At 40.2% G+C, this 20,075-nt stretch overlaps 2 protein-coding genes and 1 long non-coding RNA gene across 6 annotated transcripts in view; 1 reads left to right on the forward strand and 2 right to left on the reverse strand.

The window, feature by feature from the left end:
• The window catches only part of NT5DC1 (5'-nucleotidase domain containing 1), a 136,681-nt gene extending 133,596 nt beyond the window's left edge, over positions 1-3,085 (forward strand). For both annotated transcript variants that reach the window (XM_047734332.1, XM_047734333.1), the window contains exon 12: positions 1,384-3,085. In XM_047734332.1, the coding sequence (XP_047590288.1) occupies positions 1,384-1,499 (116 nt within the window). In that variant the 3' untranslated portion in view covers positions 1,500-3,085. The remainder of the gene's footprint in view (positions 1-1,383) is intronic.
• TSPYL4 (TSPY like 4) overlaps positions 1-12,664 on the reverse strand; it is a 25,896-nt gene extending 13,232 nt beyond the window's left edge. Inside the window, exons 1-3 of one of the 3 annotated variants that reach the window (XM_047734336.1) lie at positions 10,608-12,664; positions 8,949-8,978; positions 4,502-5,180 (exon numbers count right to left, since the gene is read on the reverse strand). In XM_047734336.1, coding sequence (XP_047590292.1) covers positions 11,318-12,568 — 1,251 coding nt within the window. In that variant the 5' untranslated portion in view covers positions 12,569-12,664 and the 3' untranslated portion in view covers positions 4,502-5,180; positions 8,949-8,978; positions 10,608-11,317. Of the gene's footprint in view, positions 1-4,501 lie in introns of all 3 variants that reach the window. The other 2 variants (XM_047734337.1, XM_047734335.1) reach the window with 2 other exon arrangements.
• LOC125102804 (uncharacterized) lies at positions 2,719-17,088 on the reverse strand. Its single transcript, XR_007128196.1, has 3 exons — positions 17,075-17,088; positions 6,725-6,726; positions 2,719-4,552 (listed from the first exon to the last, which is right to left on the reverse strand). It is a non-coding gene; the product is annotated as an uncharacterized LOC125102804 (long non-coding RNA).
• Positions 17,089-20,075: the final 2,987 nt, after the last annotated feature.

Here is a 20,075-nt window from a genome sequence, read left to right on the forward strand (position 1 = left end):
ATTGACATTTAAATGCAAAAACTCATCTTTATAGATTTTATAAGTTTGCACTTGCAAGCTATAGACATTATAATGACTAGTTTGTAAGCATTGTGATAATGTAACCATTTTTAACCTTATAGTAATGGCTACACAGAGACCTAAACATTTACTTCAGCGAATGTATAGGAAAGACAGAGAAGATGACTGTTTGACTGAGCCTGTATCATTTTAGTGGCATATCAGAAATCCAAGACCTCAGATACATGATTTTAGAAACTCATTGTTAACAATTTACTTTCCAATGCCTTTTTAATGTTTGGCTCAAAATATACCACAGCTAAGTGAGCAGTCAAGACCAATGAAATTCACTAATATTGGAAGTTTTTCTGTTTACATCATCTTAGGCTTCTCAGGTGTCAGAAAGGCAGTATCCTGCTTCCCAGTTTCTGCACTGGTGTTTTCCTCTACTACTTGGGATTGATGATTCTCACTGGCATTTAATATAAAGTATCATTTTTATACTAGTGTCATTTTCAAAGTACTCAGTACTTCCAAATGATGTTTTACTTGTGAGATTTTTGAAATAAGGATTATTGCCCAGTATCTTCATGTGGACTGAGTATCATAACATGGCATATATCATAGTGTTTTACTTGTAATATTTCTGGTAACGTTGCCTTGGAAGACATTTGGGAAGATGATATCTGAAGGCTAGCTTTTGAGAAACTTAAAGATGTCACAGTGCCCCACCATTAATAAAGTATGCATTTTATGTTCTCTCTCCCAGTTTCCCTTGCAGCTGTGTACACACACACTGCGCGCACACACACACGTGTGTGTGTGTGTGTGTGTGAGAGAGAGAGAGAGAGAGAGATGATTATCATATGGAGAAAGCTGCCATATTGTGTATATTTAAATTCTTATTTATCTAAGCATTCAAAAATTTTTCTTAGTAGCTCTCTTATTACTATTACTTATTACTCTTATTACTAAGGGCCAAGAAGATTATTCGTTCTCATTTATCAGTTACATGATGCTCTCAGTAGAGCCTGAGAGACTTTTAAATTAAAAAAAAAAATTAGATGAGCATGCCTATTTTATATGCTAACTTCTGTACAGAGAATGTTAAAATTAAACTCACTAGTTAGATCTCTGAAGATGATTTATAAAACTTCTAAATGTATCCTGACTTAAATATTATTTTAAATTTTATAGAGAAAAACATCTAAACTCTTCATGTTAGGTGCAACCTATCCAGGTGACAAAAGAAATAGTAAAATATTAAAATCACAAAATTCTAAAAAAAATAAGTTTTATTACCAATGACTCAAATTTTGATTTGTTTATATTTATGAATGGCCTTTTGAGATCTGCCAAGTAATAATTTTTTCTTTCCCCCAGAATTACCCCTGGACTACAAATTTTCAAGATTCTCTTCCAGCAATTCAAAAACAGCTGGCTATTATCCAAACCCTCCATTGATCTTATCAAATAATGAGACACTGACAACCAAATAAACTGTCTTAACTGAAAAAGGAAGAACCATATATGCAACAAGTGAAATATTACCTTTCAAAAAATACTGTAAAATGCTTTATAGGAACAAATTCTTAATGATAACTGACCAAGAAATTGATGTTTTTCCACAGGTCTCCTTTCTGTATAGACCATCTTGATGCCCAACAATTCTCATTAGATTAAAATCACAGTATCTTATAACTGAAAAGAACCTTAATATTTTCTATACGGATAGTTCTGAGATTAGGATTCACCTAGGGATTAGGATTCATCTGCGTAATATATACACATATTCACACAAACACATACATATTGACACACATGCCTAGACCAGTGGCTCTCAAAGTGTAGTCCCCAAACCACTAGCACAGCATCACCTGAGAATCTGATAGAAATACAGATTTGCAGGCCGCACACAAGGCCTGCAGAATCAGAAGCTCGGGAAATGCTACCCAGCAACCTGTGTTTTAATATTGGTTTAATTGGTCTAGAAATATTGAGCATTGACATCTTTACCTGCCCCAGGAAAAATGTAGCCAGAATTGAGAATAACTGATCTATATCTGTTTGTTCCATTTATAACCAAAAACACTGAGTCGAGTAAGAACAAACTATCCAAGCTATATATCAGGTTTTATGCTATTCTTACATTTCCAAAACAAGGAGCTAAAGATTTCTTGTGAGACCACACAGGCAGTATGGGTCAGAAATGAGATGAGAAGCAACTCTTTCAACCTCTAATATTACTTATAAGGGTTCCTCCCCCAATAATGTTAAAGGCTATATAATTAGTTCTTATTCACTCTAAGGTATACACTCTCAATGGGACAAAAATTGGTTCTTGGGGTGAAAAAAAATTAGATAATGCAGTGAATTGTGCTCCTCCAAAACTCAACCCTACCCAGTAAATCTTATTCTTTAGCATTAATTTCTCTCGTTAGGGAGAAATAGAATTTAAAGTTAAATTTATTAATTAAATTTAATTTGGTTGAATTTAATTTCTCTCGGGGGGGGGGAGGGGAGATACTAATGAAAAAAAGATTGAGAAAAACCCTTTAAGAGGTTTTATAGTTATACTACAACCCAGGATTACTGTGTTCCGTGAGCTTTGTATAGTCCTCTAATAGTAGCTACTTGTAGCAAGATGTCTGGAGCCAGAAGTTTACAGTAAATTCCTGGCTACTGTTTTATGTTGTAATTTCACTCTCTCCATGTCAGAAAACACAATGGTCGCTATCATTATTTTACCTGGATTGTAGCAGAGAACTTAACATATTGATGCATGCAATGAAAAGATAAATATTTCATTAAATTTTTAAATGCTCAAATAATCCCAAATGTATTACAAGAATGAGTATCTCAGGGTGGGTAAACAGTTACTGAAATTTTTTCCTTAATGTCAGTAGCTCTGTTTGATATCTACTAATAAGTATATGGTAATGTATTTGAAATTGATTTCCAAAAATCTTATTGGAATATGGTAACAAACACAGAATCAGCTTAGGGCTAAATGAAAGATACTGTCTCACGTATGCAAATAGATATTTAATTTCTTTAAAAATAAAGCTATTTTTCCTTCTGTGAATTTATTTTGTCAATGGGAAAGAATGTATCTTTAAATGCTGATAAACTGCTATTATTAATACAAAAAATGAGAACCCCAAAATATGTTAATTACACTTTTTTGTCACTAAGGAGTGAAAAAAAATGGGCTCAAGTTCAAAGTTCCCATCCTGCTTTTACCTATAGTTAGGTAAGGGGTCCAAACAAGTAACCACCTACCCAATCAGACCTGTTTTTTCCATCTTGTCAAAAGACAAGGTGAAAGTTTATTTCCAAGTTTCCTACCACCCTTCCAGCAGACTCAGTTCTTCTAATGAATGTTGTTTTTCTGTTGAACTATAATTTTAAGTTTTTTTATTTCATTTTTTCTAAAAAGTGCCAGTGTTTCTAATTGTGTATGAAAAGTAAAAATAATTTTTAAATGGCACTATAAAAATTAAAGAGAGAAGAAAAGCTGTATATTCTTTAATAAAGTTAAATGAAGAAAGAAAGCTGGAAAATTGTGTAAGTGGACAGAGGACTTAAGTTTAATATTAGCATGCAGGCAAACATTCATCATCTGAAAGATGACTATAATAAATACAAGAGATTTTAGATTTCTTTGCTGGCCACTGTTGATCTCATCAGCAGAGGAGAGATCTGAATGTCACAGTGGTAAAAGTTTGTCAGAATTTGGTTTTTGGAATATTGAGGTAGCAGAAAATGCAGTTAAACCATGAATTGCAATCTAAAATCAACTAAAGGGGATTCTTGAAATTCACGGGTCTGAACTGCACACGTCCACTTATATGCAAATGTTTCTTGATACAGTACTGTATATGTATTTTCCTTATGATTTTAACATGTTCTTTTTTCTAGCTTACTTTATTATAAAAATGTAGCATATAATACATTTACAAAGTATGTGTTAATGTTATCAGTTAACAGTAGGGTATTAGTAGTCAAGTTTGGCAGGGTAGTCAAACATTACATGGATTTTTTACTATGCAAGGGGGAGGGGGCCTTAATTCCCACATTGTTCAAGAGTCAACTGTACTTCTGAGTTTTTTAACCTGAAATCAGGTATTATCCCCACCAATTTTCACATCCAACAACTTTAAATATATGTATTTAAAGCAAAAAATACACACACACACACACACACACACACACGTATATGTATACACTTATATATGTATACCCACACTTTTATTGAATTGGTGTGAATGAAAGTCAAATCTATATGATTATTGTATATAACAAACCAGCATAAAATAGAATGTCAAACTCTCTTTGACTATAATAACCTTGACTATATTAGAGTCATATGGATAGCTTTTTCTTAAATATGTTACAATAACATGCCCTTACCTCTTCTCAGGGTGTTGAGAAGAAGGTTATTGTAAGATTTGACTTCCAGAGTACTATAAGACAGGGATATACTCAAGAGTTAACTCACCCAGTGTGCTGCCCATGAAAATCCTTGGGCATGGTCCAATCCACATTGGGTCTTGTTGGTCTCTAGAATCATCCTCAGAAATAATGGCAAAAAAATAATGGCAATGAGTGCTAACTCTTCACCAGGCTACTTCATCTTCCCTATTTATCCCCTACAGCATGCCTGTAAGGTGTGCATAATTACTAAAATTTTACAGAGAAGGACACTGAAATTCACAGAGGTTAAATAACATAATTACTCAAAACTGTACTGTTACTAAGGATCAGAGTCTGTACATGAGCCCAAGTTTCACCCCAGAACTCATGCCCTTAGTTGACTGACACCTAAAAGTCTTCCAACATTGTAAGATTGGGGCAAATTATCAGTCTAAAACCACACTTCAAATTTAACAGTCACACCACAGCAGGACATGTAAGGGATTACAAATAAAGACACAGGCTCTGTCCTAAAGTAACAATTTAGTAAAAAAAAAAATAATAATAAAGCAAAGATCTATGACCTAGAACTTACCTGGGAGAGTAAAATAGAGAACCAAGAACTACGGAGTCCTAAAATGTATAATGAAGTCTACTCTTCTTAGAAGCCACATATACTTAAGTCATCAGTAAGCAGGTCTATTCTTCTTCATATTCAGGTTCAAATGTTCACCTTGCATACTTAGCAAATTTCCCCTCTGGTGCTGAGGAAACCAAAATGGAAAAGGAATAATGAAAACTGATCCAAGTAAACTTAATGGGAGATGGGATATCTGGGCCTATTGAGAGAAGTTGGGTCAGGTCATTAATTAGAAAAACTGCTACAATATTACATAGACTGCTTGACAGTCAGTTTTCCATACCATGCACCAGTTTCTCAGAGTCTTTAAAAGAAAAACAAAACAAGAAAAACCCTTATTTTACTTTATTAGTGCTTTGGCCTTGGCACTTTCTTGGTAAAGATTAAAACTTAATATAGTTTAATAATGAGAAGGATGGGGCACCTGGCTGGCTCACAGTTGGTAGAGCATGAGACTCTTGATCTTGGATGTGAGTTTGCCTCAGCCTGGGGGGTAGCGTGTACTTAAAATTAAAAAAAAAAAAAAAAAAAAAAAAAAAAAAACTTTAAAAAATTAATTATAATAAATTACTAAGAACCTATTAAAAGCAATCACTATGTTGAATCAATTAGAAAATACTCAAATTCTCTTATTTAATACAAATGTCAATACAGTTCCTAGCAACTAAATTTCATAAATATAATATTTAAAGTCCTTTTTGTACATTTACTCCCTTTGATGAAGTCAACAAACCTAATTTCATTCATTTTTGTGGCAATTATCAAGATTGCATTTGTAGGGCGTCTGGGTGGCTCAGTGGGTTGGAGCCTCTGCCTTCAGCTCAGGTCATGATCTCAGCGTCCTGGGATCGAGGCCCACATCTGGCTCTCTGCTCAGCGGGGAGTCTGCTTCCCCATCTCTCTCTGCCTGCCTCTCTGCCTACTTGTGATCTCTGTCAAATAAATAAATAAAATCTTTAAGAAAGAAAAAAAAAGATTGCATTTGTAAATTTCCGTAGTGTTCTAATCTGTGACTGTATGGAACCCTGTATTAAGTGATAAAAAGTAACCTTTCAAAGACCAATCATGGATGCCTGGGTGGCTCATTCGTTAAGTGTCTGCCTTCAGCTCAGGTCATGATCCCAGGATCCTGGGATCAAGTCCCACATCGGGCTCCTTTTGCCTGCCACTCTCACTGCTTGTGCTCTCTCTCTTTCTCTCTGAAAAATAAATAAAATCCTAAAAAAAAAAAAAAGAAAAAAGAACCAATTATGAATGAATGAAGAATAATTTCAACTGAGTCCTGATTATTCACATAAATGAGTTTTGTTTTGTTTCATGCCAAATTTAGTACAGATATTTGTAACAGTGGAAGATACCCTAGGCTTGAAATTAAAAAATATACATTTCTGTGACTTGTATCTTAGGCACATTTACTTCAACTTTCTGAGCCTGTTTTCTCAAATATTTAAATGGAGATAGTAAGATCTGTGTCAGAACTATGAAAGTAACAGGAGAACACAAATGGATGTGCCAGACATACCGGGATTTCCTGAGACTGTCAAACTAGAGACAGTATCTTTGACACAAATCAGGTATCTAAGGCTCAAACTGTGAGTTTGTGGAGCAGGGGATTCAATAACAATACAGGTAATTTTTGTTTCTATGATAAACACTGATTACAGAAACGACTCAACTAGACATAAAGGAGAAGCAGAAACAGCAACAGCAGTAGTGGGGAGATGGGACCCCGAGTAAGGAAAGCTAGAGAAGCCCTTTGTCATTGTCTAGTCTTAGCTGAATACCCAGAAATGGAAAAGAATGCTCATGGAGATTCTGTTATGCGGGGTCCAGGGAAATTATGAAGGATGACCCTACTAACAGCAATATGGTCTGAGCAGACCAAATGATACTTTGGTGAACAGAGGATGAGAGAACCTCACATAACTTATTTGGAGGTCTGCATAAGGAATAATTTGGGTCTAGAATTGAAAAAGAAAAAAAGCCAATGAAAAGAAGTGGAGCAAGGATATAGGAGTAAACCAATTAATTGGCAAGTGAAAACTACATAATGTCTAATTGAATCTAATTTAACAGAACAGAAATCTAACAAATGAGTGGCACCAACCTACTAGAAAAGTGAATACCATTGGTTACAGCTGATGATAAACCAAGGGCAACAAAAATGACACTTTTCTGACCATGTCCAGAAAAGAGAGAATGCTTGAAACAGGTGATTGACAATGCAGGAAAAAAACAATCAGTGAATTGAAAAGGTAAAATAGAGTATAGAATTTGGATCAGAGTATAGTTTGCCAAGAAAACCTAGCTCTCTGAAAACTTAAGTTCTCCAGGTCTAGAAAAAATATATACTTAAGTAAAACCTGCAACTATGAATTGCATCAAGAGTCAGCGGGTCTCTTTAATAATAATTTGGGGCCATTTATGTAAAATTTCTGTTTAGATGGCTAAAAATACCATTCATTTTCACAGGTCTTGCAATATCCAAAGCCCCCTCAACTCCAGAGAATGCGGAAGTATTTAGCTCTGAAACCTTCATGTGACAGTTGCTGAGTAGCAAAACATTACTAATTAGATTGAGATGTCTGAGATCATTTGTTTCTAGACACTACATGTCAATCACAATTTTTGTTATTCTTTTTAGAGCACCACAGTGGTGTAAAAGAAATTAAGCACTTACAGAATACAGTTATTAATTTCTTCCAAAAGTCTATCTTAAGCTCACTGAGAAAAAAATAAGATCAGTTAACATAAATGTAGTAAACAAGAATGGTGCATTAAAAATAGTTTTCCACTAAGCGAAGTTAGAGAAAGACAAATACCATTATTTCATTCATTCATATGAATTTAAGAAACAAAATAAACAAGGAAAGGGAGGAAAAAAGACAAAAGAAGAAACAGACTCTTATTTATAGAGAACAAACTGATGGCTACCAGAGGGGCGAGGGTGAGGGCGTGGGTTAAATGGGTGATGGGGATTAGAGGAGTACACTTGCTAAGATGAGTACAGGGTGTTATATGAAATTGTTAAATCACGGTATTGTAGGCCTGAAACTAATATAACACTGTATGTTAATTAACTGGAATTAAAATAAAAACTTAAAAAGCCAAAAATGTTTTCTACTGAAAACACTATGTTAAGTACAGACTAAAATAAACAATGGTACTTCAGTTGCCTTCAAGAACTGCACTGGTTGAAGAGGAAAAATTTTGTTCATGAGCATAAAGTTAGTTAGTCTTCTTATTTATTATTTTTCAAGAAAAAAAGTCCTAGAAATTTGGTGGCTTTTTTTTTTTTTTTTTTTTTTTGGAAGTTCAGGGCAATGCTTACTGTGACAATTTGGAAACTTTAATGATTTCCCAACCTTTTATTAGCCTAGACAACACAGAACTTTATTTTTATTTTTTGGTGAAAACAAGAAGTACAGCAGTGACAGACTTTATTTTTCCTTTGAGCACATATATGAAGACTAAAGTACTTAACGATCCTTGTTTAGTCCGACAGAGCAATTCTACAAGTACGTACACTGGTTAGGAACATAAGATGTCAAGTACAACATTACTATTAGGGTAAGAAATATCAAGACAATAGAGTTATGTTTTTCTTCTTGAGATTACTTTCACAAGACAGCAACAATTTGCAAAATTTCAAAGATCACATTCAAATTCTATTTCTAAGAATAGAACTATATATGAAGACAGATCAGAACAAGCGGATATATTAGTGACTGCTCACAGGTTTCATACCGCACAGGAACAGTTTTGATATTTTTGCACATTCTCAATTACAAGCAAAAAGCAGGCCTGTGAATGTCAATTTTGCCGGCAAGCAAAAACAGAGAAAGGAATTAATAGGATTTTACTCAAATACAGTGAAATAAGGAGCACATACCATTAATCTTCCACACAGAAAATATCACTCCTACAATAATAGAGAGAAAACATTCAGCCTTGCATTTTTGTGTACAAAAATCTACTGGTGAATTCAAGGGAATTAGGGAAAATGACTCCAAGTATCCTCTTTAAACATCAACCACTTTTGATTCTCCCACCTCTCCTGGGAAAAGCTTCCGGGACCTCTCCCCACCATCCCCAACCCTGCAGGGTTCCAGTCTTTCCCGTGCCTTTCCAAGAATACTCCACAGCAGGTTCATTTCTGTTTCTGGGCTTTCAGGTTCCTCCGCCTAGAGCACCCTCCCCACTTGCTGTGCACTGGCCTCCCACACACACAGAGATTAGGGGAAAGGCCTTCAAAAAAAAGGAGAAAGGCAGATAGTCATTACTATCACTACATACCACCCAAGTAAGAGCCCTGACAGCACTGCTGTCCCACCTACTAGAAACTGTCCTGGAAATCCAGACACCACACATCCCCATATACCCCTAGGAGGGAAGCTTGGCATCTCCCACTTGTAGATGGCAGCCTGCTCCCTAGTTTTTTGGGGACAGAAGCAGGGAAGGAAATGCGGAAGTGGAGGAGAACCAGAAAGGCCAGGATGGAGGCCCCTGGGACATCAGAGCAGTAACAGAATAGAGGACAGAGGTGACCTTCAAAATGCTGCCCTGGGGTTATTTCTAAATGATCCAAGGCCACCACCCCCCATATTTCCAAATTTGGAAAAGAAAGGTGAAAAGAAAAAAAAAAAAGAGTGAAAAAATGTTGAGTGAAACCAAGTTTTGGTTGCTTTACACCACAACCTGCTCTTGGTCTGCCTTAAACCCATCACTGTGAGGCCCCCTGGCTTTCCCCTCTGCCTCTCAAACTAAACTCAGGAAACACGCAGGTGTTGGTAAATGGACAGGGAAAAAGGGTGGCGTTGTCAAAGCTGGCCCAAAAGAACACTGCTCGTAACTGAACAACCTACACAGGTCTCCCTCTGAAACTTTCAGACCCTACTAAAAAGGAAGTAGGGGGAGGCGTGAGGGCAGAAAGCACAGCTGGAGATCTGGAGTCTATTGTGCAGTGAGTGCCATTCTCCCTCTGGACACAGTCAAGTCGAGAGCAAATAAAACAAAACGCGTGCTTTTGCCAGTTTGATCTCGTTTCTGATCTGTAACTGTTGGGGGGGGGAAGGGAGGGAGAGGGAAGTGGAAGGTGGTGGGGGGAAGGGAGAGAGAGAAAGATAATAGATACTGAACAGGCCCCACAAACCAGAAAGACCTCTACCCCAGTGCCCTCACCCCAGCAACTTTCCTGCTATCATTCTGAGAATGAGTGCAGGAGTTAGCAGGGGGAGGCCTAACAAAGTTGGCCAGATTAAGGGTGGTTTGTTGGCTACAGCTCAGAAAGCCTAACTGCTGGAAGTGAACCATTACCAGCCTTGCTTTGGGCACCATCACATATGCCTGCCCAACCTGCCCAACAGCCAAATGGGTTTACAGGTAACCATCTGATGGGGCAGGGGGTTTGAGGGGAAGTTTCCTATGTGCTGCCTGGGAGCTTAAATCCACAGACAGTTGCTGAGGAAGCAGGCAATGATGCCTATGCAAAGCTCATCCAGAAGGCTAAGAGCAGGTTTGGGTGGGCCATAGCACAGACCTTCATACTCACCTGTCAGTACCTGTTCACAAAGCAGAGTGCCCAAAGGCAAAAGAAGACTAAGGCAGTAACACTGAACACCTCTCATCTGTTACCTCATTCATGCCTAGTAGCCACCTACCAGCCACCTTATTCTGCCAGATAACAAGCTGGGTGGATGGCACCGGCTAGGAAGGCAGCTAGGAACCAGTCAGTGGTAGCCAGAATGTCCAATTTGGGTTGACGGCTGGCATCATCTAGATCAGCTTCGTCTTGCAGCGGTGAAATTCAAGGAACTCGACATACAGTACATGGGTATCAGGAGGACAGTCAGCGTAAAGTATGAAGACCAGCTAGTTATTTGCAAAGGTATTTCAAGCTTCTCTGTGGTAGATAACCACTTAAAAAACTTGGAGAAGACCATGGTCACAGATAGGGCCCAAGGCATGCAAAGGAAGGCAGTGCCTATCTACCGCATCATGTGTTTGGCAAAGAAGCAGTACAAGGCCATGCACTTGGAACATGTAACAGGATACAGAAGAGCATAAAGGTCCAGAGGAGGAAGAACACAAGCATGTAAGAGTCAACCTTGCAACTGACTGCTGGAGATTTAGAAGAACCAAAGGATAAAATAGTCCAGTGTGAAGAGAAAGCAAATAGCAGACTGCATGCTGTTGGCTAAGCACAGGTTCAAAGGGAGGTGGCGAGGAGACTTGAGCTGGAGCTTCTCACAAGGTCATCAGTTAGCCAGACTGGAACCTGAAGGACCTGGGGCTCTCCACTGGCTGCCTTGCTGGGTCTCGGATGCCACGGCGAGGCCCTTCACCCATCAGGTAGTACTGTAGGGGATTGGGCCACAGTTCTGCTTTGATAATCTCGGCAATCCTGTCGAATTCTAGGAGGCTGTGGTCTGAGAACCAGTTAAAGAAACTGGGGATAGTGTTTCCTTCCCGGTTCCTGTGGATATGGGACTGGGGGTCTTGGCCCCTGTGCCAGCGGATTGGAGTGGAAAGAGACACCACCCTACCGGACGATCTGCGCTCATATTCTTTGACGAGCCCCTCATTTCGGAAGTAGGGGTTGCTCTGAAAGATGAACTTGAATTTGCAGCCGGCTCTTGGGTGTTTGAGCTCCTCCACCTCCAAATTGATCATGTACCTCATCATGTCTTCATCTTGGCCACTGATCATAGGTGACAGCTGGGGGTGGTTCCGAAAGGCAGTGACCCAGAAACCTGGGATATTCTGGATAATGAAACTTCTGCGCTGCATATGAAGCCTTCGCATGCGGCCAAACTTGCGCTCCAGCTGAAGGAAGGCCCTGTCAGCCTGGGCATTTACGTTGGACAGCTCCTGATCGATGGCCTCCAGCGAATCCATGCAGTTATTGATCTTCGGGGCCTTGCCCCGGGCCTCCTCTTTCATTCCTCCTACCACTTTTTTTTCCTTCTGCGTCGCCTTCTTTTCCTCCACCGCCTCCTCTGCTCCTCCCTCCTTTTCCGCAGCCGCTGAAGCGGCGCACTTCTTTGTCGTCATTTCCTTGGCCTTCGCCCCAGGCATCATCTGAGACCCCAGCCCCCCCGCGCCACAGGCTTCTAGAGCTTTCTCCCCAGCAGGGCCCTGCGGCTCTCTAGGCTGACAGCCATTTTCCTGGCTATTGTCGGTCGCCACCGCGGCGGAGGCTGAGGCAGGGGCTGCTGCCAAGCCTTCCGTGGGGAGCAGAACCTCTTTCTGACCCGATCTGGTCGCTACACGGCCGCGACTCCCAAAAATGCGAACGCGGAGCACCGGGGCACAACTAGCCGGGTTCTGGGGTGCGCCTCCCTCCGCGGCGGTCTCCAAACTGCCCTCACCTGTGTCCGCCATCACCGGCGTCGCCTCGGTTTCCTCGCCCTGGCACTGGTTTAGGTCCGGATGTCCCGGGGCAGGCTCGGCAGTGGTTTGGCCGCAGTCTTTAGCGGCAGGAAGATCGTTGCCCTCATCCAGGCCGCTCATTTTGGTAGAAGGCAGACTTGCAGGAGGAGAGCGTCCCTTGTCCTCCGCAGAAGCCGCGCTCCGCCCCAATCCGCCCCTCTTTTCGACTCGGGGGGATGCTGCTATGACAACCGGTGACGTCACGGCAGCGGCGCCGTCACATCGCGCGAGAATTCGCGGAGCCTTGTGATTACCTCAGTCAAGGGTATGCCTTTGTCTTTGTGTGATAAGATGGGTTTCGTCCTTTTGGAAAGGATTTGATTTACACGACCGGGGGCAGACCACAAATATGCGAGAGTTGTGTTAATGTGCATTTCAAAGGCTCTGAATGAAATTCTAAGCCACCTACGCTATTAACTTTCTCTTAAAATATTTTCTTATAAAGGTTAAGTAATTGTTCAAGTGGGTCAGCTCATAGGGCCTTTCGTGGAAAGTAAGGTGGATTCAGCAGTTCACATGCCTGCTTTTTTAATGTACATATTCATGACTGTTACTAAAGAATCGAGATGAGAGGCACCTGAGTGGCTCAGTGGGTTAAGCCTCTGCCTTCCGCTCAGGTCATGATCTCAGGGTCCTAGGATGGAGCCCCGAATTAGGCTCTCTGCTCAGCAGGAAGCCTGCTCCCCACGCCTCCCCCGCACCTGCGATCTCTCTTTCTGTCAAATAAATAAATAAACTCTTAAAAAAAAAAAAAAGAATTGAGATGAGCAGCATTTCATCTTTAAGAAAACTGTCGGTCTAAAAACTTAGGGGGAAAAAAAAAACTTAGGAACAGTGGAAATTGAAACTTTTTTCATCCTAACAAGACAAAATGAATTATTTCATGTGTTTATGTATGTTGGCCAGCACCTGTAAAGCTGCTGGACAATATTTCCTCTTCATTTTTAACTAATATAAGTAGCAAATGTATTTTCCTTACTTAGAGTTGACCCGTTGACCTACACATGCGTGAGCACACAAATTTAGCCTTTAAGCGTTACTGAAGAAAACGTGATCTCAGATTTTAATTTCCAAAATTGTGCATATATGTTGTTTTTCCTCAGGTTATAATCTTTATATAGAAGGAGTTCTTGCTTTATAATGCTTGTAGGCATGAAGCCAGCAAATATTTGCCAAAATTTGCCCCTGTGATAATTTACTGCGGGACGGAAGTAATAATCAACTGTTTGCAGGCACTGAAACTATTAATTGTCCAAATTAACATATTTTAAGTAACACTCAAAATGCTAATGTTAAAATATTTACTTAAAATTTGTCTTTTCAAGTCAGCTCATTCGACTCATCTAACAGTGATGTTAATACTGTTCTATGTGGTGTTTTGTTAATCCTTAGATGAATGCAAGAAACAAAGAAAACTTAAAATTTGCATATTTTTGTTTAACATTTTAAATTCATGTTAGAAAAAATGTTTATGATTATAAATAACTCTTTTTAATAGAAACTACACTACAGAGCACCCCAGCTTATGATCACTTTTAAATTAGGGCTCAGAAGAGGATCCAGTGAAAAGTAAGGATGTAGGAGAAACAGGTTTGCAAAAAAGGTAGGTATATTGAGGGAAGTAGTGCAGACCCTGTGCAACTAAGAATGAGGTGCTTGTAGAAAGATACTGGCAGACATTACAGAGAGACAGCCTCTCGTGCGGCTTCATCAATTACCTCACAAAAGTTTACTAGAAAATTTATAAACAATTAAGATATTTTTGTACCCCCCCTAGTCAGCCTACTTAAGGACTGTCCAGACTGACTCCTGCACCTAACCAGATAACCCATAACAGTTGTGCAAACAAGATTCACTCTTCTCAGGCTACAATTACTTTTCTCTCCTTTCTTCCCTCTTTTAATAAATCCTATTTTGTCTCTGTGGGGTGAAATCAGTGTACTGATTTATCCTCTTTCTAAATAAGTAAACAATGTACTATAATTAAGTGACTTTATAATTAAGTGACTTTATGACTTTGGGTTATTCTTTGACACAACTCTGTTTCCTTTCTTAAGGAGTTTTTGCACTGTGGAAGGATTAATTCTCTAGGATTATAACCTGAGCCAAGAAGCAGAGAAGCAGTAAATGTTGAATGAAAGTTCCTTTGCCATACAAGAAAGAATTTGCTATTTGCAATGGAAAATTAGAAAATTGCCAAAGACTACTACTACCTGTGAACCTTTTTTCTCATTGCATATATCAAACTTTTTAAAAGACTTTTATCTCCACTACTTGAAACATCCCCATCTCTAGCTTTGATTATTCCTGTCAATGGAATCATTTTCCACTAATGACAACTTGCCCATTCTTGAAACTCCATTCAATCCTACCTCATGTAGATTGCACTAGGTATTTTAATGCATTTAATGTCATAAACAAGGACCCAGGAATCACAGAGAAGTTAACTCACTCATGGTGAGACATTAATGGCCAAACTGCCTCTTCTCATCTCCAAGCATAACCTTTCCTTCCCGCCTTACCATTCTTATAGTGCTCTGAATTTCCGTAGCTCTTATGACCTTCACCATGCAAATTAGAACTTATCTTCTATCTTTAACTTTCTTGGTGGTTTTATGCAGATCAGTCTCATCCCAGCTAGACAAGGATGGCTGCTCAGTGACTTCTTCCTTGACATTTACTGTAGTATATAGCCCAGTGACTATCTCATTGAAGATTGTAATGAATTTCATTATTTGATTAAATGAAAAATTTTAAAGATTTTACCAAAATGAATAATATGAGTATGCTAGTATTTTGAGTTGAGTGGATATATATTATAGGTCTGAATCATTTTATTTGCATATTAGAATATAGGATTTTTGGTAAACAACAAAGTCTGTTCTGCTGACACCTGGCGGTAAGCGTCACTACAGAGAAAAAGATGTATCAGTAATGTGACCATATGGAAAAATATTTGCAGGAAATGCCATGAAAATCTAAGAGGTTATTTTCATTTGCCACAAGACTAGGACTGTAACAAAACTACAAACAAATTAATACAGTCAAAGAGGAATGACTTTGCTAAAGTGTATAGTAAATACTGGAAAATTTAGGAAATACCCACTGTTATTAATCTTGAACAACAAGTTCTTTTTTTTTTTTTTTTTTTTTTTCAGAATGATAGGGTTTCTAGGTATATATTCACTACACTTATTGTCTTCTAAATGTGTTATCTTATTTAATTCTCAAAACAACCCTGTGAAGCAACAATATTATGACCTCCGTTTTACATTACCTCAGAAGGAATTCAACCAAAGAACTGAGTGGTTTATCCACTGTCACACAACAGCGATAAAAACCATAATCTGAACCCAGATAATCTGACTCAAGAACCTGCACACTCATTATATTGTCGGCAATTCTGCACAACATATAAAATGCAAAAGCACTTTCTTAGAAATAACACCATATGACCGTTTCAATTTAATGTTAAATATTATCATCCTATTCCCCTCTGTCCATCCAGAAAGATACTAACAGTTGTTGGGGAAGTGCCTGATTACTAAAATGAGATACAGGAATTCATGATCCTGGATTCAATGCTGTCTGTGAGTCAACAGTTTTCAGTCCATCAGATGTAACATTCACTTTGTTCATTTATTATTTCTTTATTGGTATTGTGTAGATCGTCTTATTGGAGGAGGGCAAAAGACATGGGCTGTGTTTCCATCTCTGCCTTCATGAGCAATGGAAATTTGGGCAAGTGGTTTAACTTTTTTAATCTCAATTTCCACATTTTATAAAATGGGAATCATAAGGGGCATCTGGCTGGCTCAGTCAGTGGAGCATGCAACTTTTGATCTTGGGGTTGTGAGTTTGAGCCCTATGTTGTATATAGCCTACTTTAAAAAAAGAAAAAGGAAATAGTAAGATCACCCAACCTGTTTTTATTCACTGCTCACAGTAATGGGTCAATAATGTAACGTAGGTGAACCTTCTTTGTAAGTTGCTTTCCTGATGTTGCTTTCCTTCTCCCTCACCCCCATCTCCATCTTTCTTTATTTCCTTCTTTTCTTTAAAAGTTATTTCATGGGGGGCGCCTGGGTGGCTCAGTGGGTTAAGCCGCTGCCTTCAGCTCAGGTCATGATCTCAGGGTCCTGGGATCGAGTCCCGCATAGGGCTCTCTGCTCAGCAGGGAGCCTGCTTCCCTCTCTCTCTCTCTCCCTCTCTCTCTGCCTGCCTCTCTGTCTACTTGTGATCTCTCTCTGTCAAATAAACAAATAAAATCTTTAAAAAAAAAAGTTACTTCATGGACCATAACAGCGAAAATATACAGAATTTTCAAACAATTTCCCTTAAACAACCCTTAACATATGGAAGGAGTTGTGTCCCTAGGGCTGAGTCACCTCTCCAGGGCTCCAAAGCCCAGAATTAAGTTGAGCAGCAACAGAAGCATTCTATGGAAATGTGTCTCTTCCTCAGACAAGACAAAGGCATCTTTAGCAGACAGACCCTGTGTGTCAAGGGCCAGGCAAAATTGCCGTTCCCAACAGAAAATTGTCCTGCTTTTTGGGAAAACAGTGGCTGAAGAACAGCTTCCTTCACATTCAAAGAAGGTGCTAGTCTAATTGAATTTTTTTTTTAATTTTTTATTTTAAGATTTTAATTATTTGACAGAGAGAGAGATCACAAGAAGGCAGAGAGGCTGGCAGAGAAAAAGGGGGAAGCAGGCTCCCTCCCGAGCAGAGAGCCCGAAGTGTGGCTTGATCCCAGGACCCCGGGATCATGACCTGAGCTGAAGGCAGAGGCTTAACCGACTGAGCCACCCAGGCGCCCCTCTAATTGAATTTCTTGTAGGCAAGAGTCAAGGGTGGGTCTGGCTTTGGTACCTGTTATGCCCCAATAATGGGTCCGTGATTAAAGGAGCGAGACTGATACAAAGCGAAGGTAAAGCAAAGCTTTATTTCCTGCCAAGCATCAAGAATCAAACTGACCAGGGGCGCCTGGGTGGCTCAGTGGGTTAAGCCGCTGCCTTCGGCTCAGGTCATGATCTCAGGGTCCTGGGATCGAGTCCCGCATCGGGCTCTCTGCTCAGCAAGAGGCCTGCTTCCCTCTCTCTCTCTCTCTCTCTGCCTTCCTCTCCGTCTACTTGTGATCTCTCTCTGTCAAATAAATAAATAAAATCTTTAAAAAAAAAAAAAAAAAAAAAAGAATCAAACTGACCAGCCAGGGCTGCGCCTCTTACAGAGAGGGCGACCTCGCTCTCCTTTACGGACTAGCTTTTAAGGCAAAGGCCGTTGGGCCTGGCCACGCACAGGTGGCCAATGAAATTGTAACACACAGAGAAAGCTGCACAGTGATTCTAGGTGACCAATTGAATTACAATTTACCCTATAGTAGACATTTGACCCAGCCTATCACCTTGGTTAGCATCGGCGCCCAAAAGGCTCCCAAAGGGCGGGGCCCATACTCCTTGGTAGCCAGGGAGACAGTATGCAACCCCCCACAGATAGGATGTCTCCACCTGGCCTGACCCACCCTTGTATATGAGCTTTGTTACCTGAGGCTGGTTTCCGGGACTTGTTTTTAAGTAAGTCCCCTGGGGGAAAGGGAGCAGGGACAGTTTAAGGTTAAACAACAAGGTTATTGTTTAACCTCAATGGAAGCCTCTGACTAAAATATAAAAATATAAAATAGGTCCTTACAGTACCAATTCAGCGTGAAGTTTGATGTGGTGGCCATGAAAATGCACCTCCTGGGCTTCCAAATACAAGCAGAGTAATTGTTCAGGAGCCCGAATGCTGCCCCCGGAAATCTATAGCTCCCTTTGCATTCTGGCCATACCTCCTATGAGCAGCTCCAGCCATTGCCTGAGTGTGGCTAGGAAGCTAAGGCAAGAAGACCATTCCTAGAAGATGTGGGACTCAGCTGACAGCTGCTCAAGGACTCCTTGTTGGCCTTGCTGAATCTTCCTTGGATGGCACAGGAGACTGGGACACTTCCACCCAACTTTCTCTTGCTCTCCTTTTCATTCGGAGTCAGATTTGCTTTCTGGTCAAATAAATGCCTCTTCCATCTTTTTTCCAGCTCCTTCCCCATTTCACTCGCTCATATAGTCATTTCCCCTAATAAAATCTTCACACGTTTAATCCCAGCTTGAACTTCTTTTCAGAGGATCCAAAATAAAATATTTAACAGATCATTTAAACCTCTTAGTTTCCATTTTTATATCTTGCAAATTGGGGGTTGGGGGACAGAGAAAAGAGCTAGAAGTGGGGAAAGACAGTGCCATGAGAAGGCCATGCCTGCACTAAATGACATGATGAAATAGTTAGATGGCTATACCTTAGAATCCCTAGTTCCATATGTATTTTGGAGATTAACCTCTTCAGATATATGGTTTGTAAATATTTTCTCCTGTAGGTTCCTGTTCAGTTGATTGTTGATAAAATAAAAAGTGTAAGTATTAGAAAGGTTTGTGTTGGAGTTTGATTGGCAGTTGGTTCTCATTCTTAGTGTTAAATGGTGATGTATCTTACAAGCAGTATGGTGGCCATAGAGTTTAGAGTAGATGAAATAATTTGCCTTAAAAAAATACAGTGTTTAAAACAGTGTGAGGAGGGGGCTACCCGGCGGCCCGCCAGGCCGTGCATGTGCATGTGCCCTGTGTCCCTCGTGTGTGTGTGGGGGGGGGGGGTGCAGGTGGAAACCCCCTGGAGAAAAAATAAATAAAACAGTGTGGGGAGGGGAGGGCCTGGCTGTCTCAGTTGGTTGAGCATATGACGGTTTTTCGTTTGTTTCAAGTTTTTTTTTTTTTTAAAGATTTTATTTATTTATTTGACAGAGAGAGATCACAAGTAGACAGAGAGGCAGGCAGAGAGAGAGAGAGAGGGAAGCAGGCTCCCTGCTGAGCAGAGAGCCCGATGCGGGACTCGATCCCAGGACCCTGAGATCATGACCTGAGCCGAAGGCAGCGGCTTAACCCACTGAGCCACCCAGGCGCCCCAAATAAATATAATCTTAAAAAAAAAAAAAAAACTTGAGGGCGCCTGGGTGGCTCAGTGGGTTAAGCCGCTGCCTTCGGCTCAGGTCATGATCTCAGGGTCCTGGGATCGAGTCCCGCATCGGGCTCTCTGCTCAGCAGGGAGCCTGCTTCCCTCTCTCTCTCTCTCTGCCTGCCTCTCTGTCTACTTGTGATCTCTCTCTGTCAAATAAATAAATAAAATCTTTTTTTTTTTAAAGATTTTTTTTTTATTTATTTATTTGACAGAGAGAAATCACAAGTAAGCAGAGAGTCAGGCAGAGAGAGAGGAGGAAGCAGGCTCCCCGCTGAGCAGAAAGCCCAATGCGGGGCTCGAACCCAGGACCTGGGATCATGACCTGAGCCAAAGGCAGCGGCTTAACCCACTGAGCCACCCAGGCGCCCCATAAATAAATAAAATCTTAAAAAAAAAATTTTATTTATTTATTTGACAGACAGAGATCACAAGCAGGCAGAGAGGCAGGCAGAGAGAGAGGAGGAAGCAGGCTCCCGGCCGAGCAGAGAGCCCGATGCGGGGCTCGACCCCAGGACCCTGGGATCATGGCCTAAGTTGAAGGCAGAGGC

The sequence above is a fragment of the Lutra lutra genome, chromosome 6 (genome assembly GCF_902655055.1).
Source record: "Lutra lutra chromosome 6, mLutLut1.2, whole genome shotgun sequence".
NCBI lineage: Eukaryota > Metazoa > Chordata > Mammalia > Carnivora > Mustelidae > Lutra > Lutra lutra.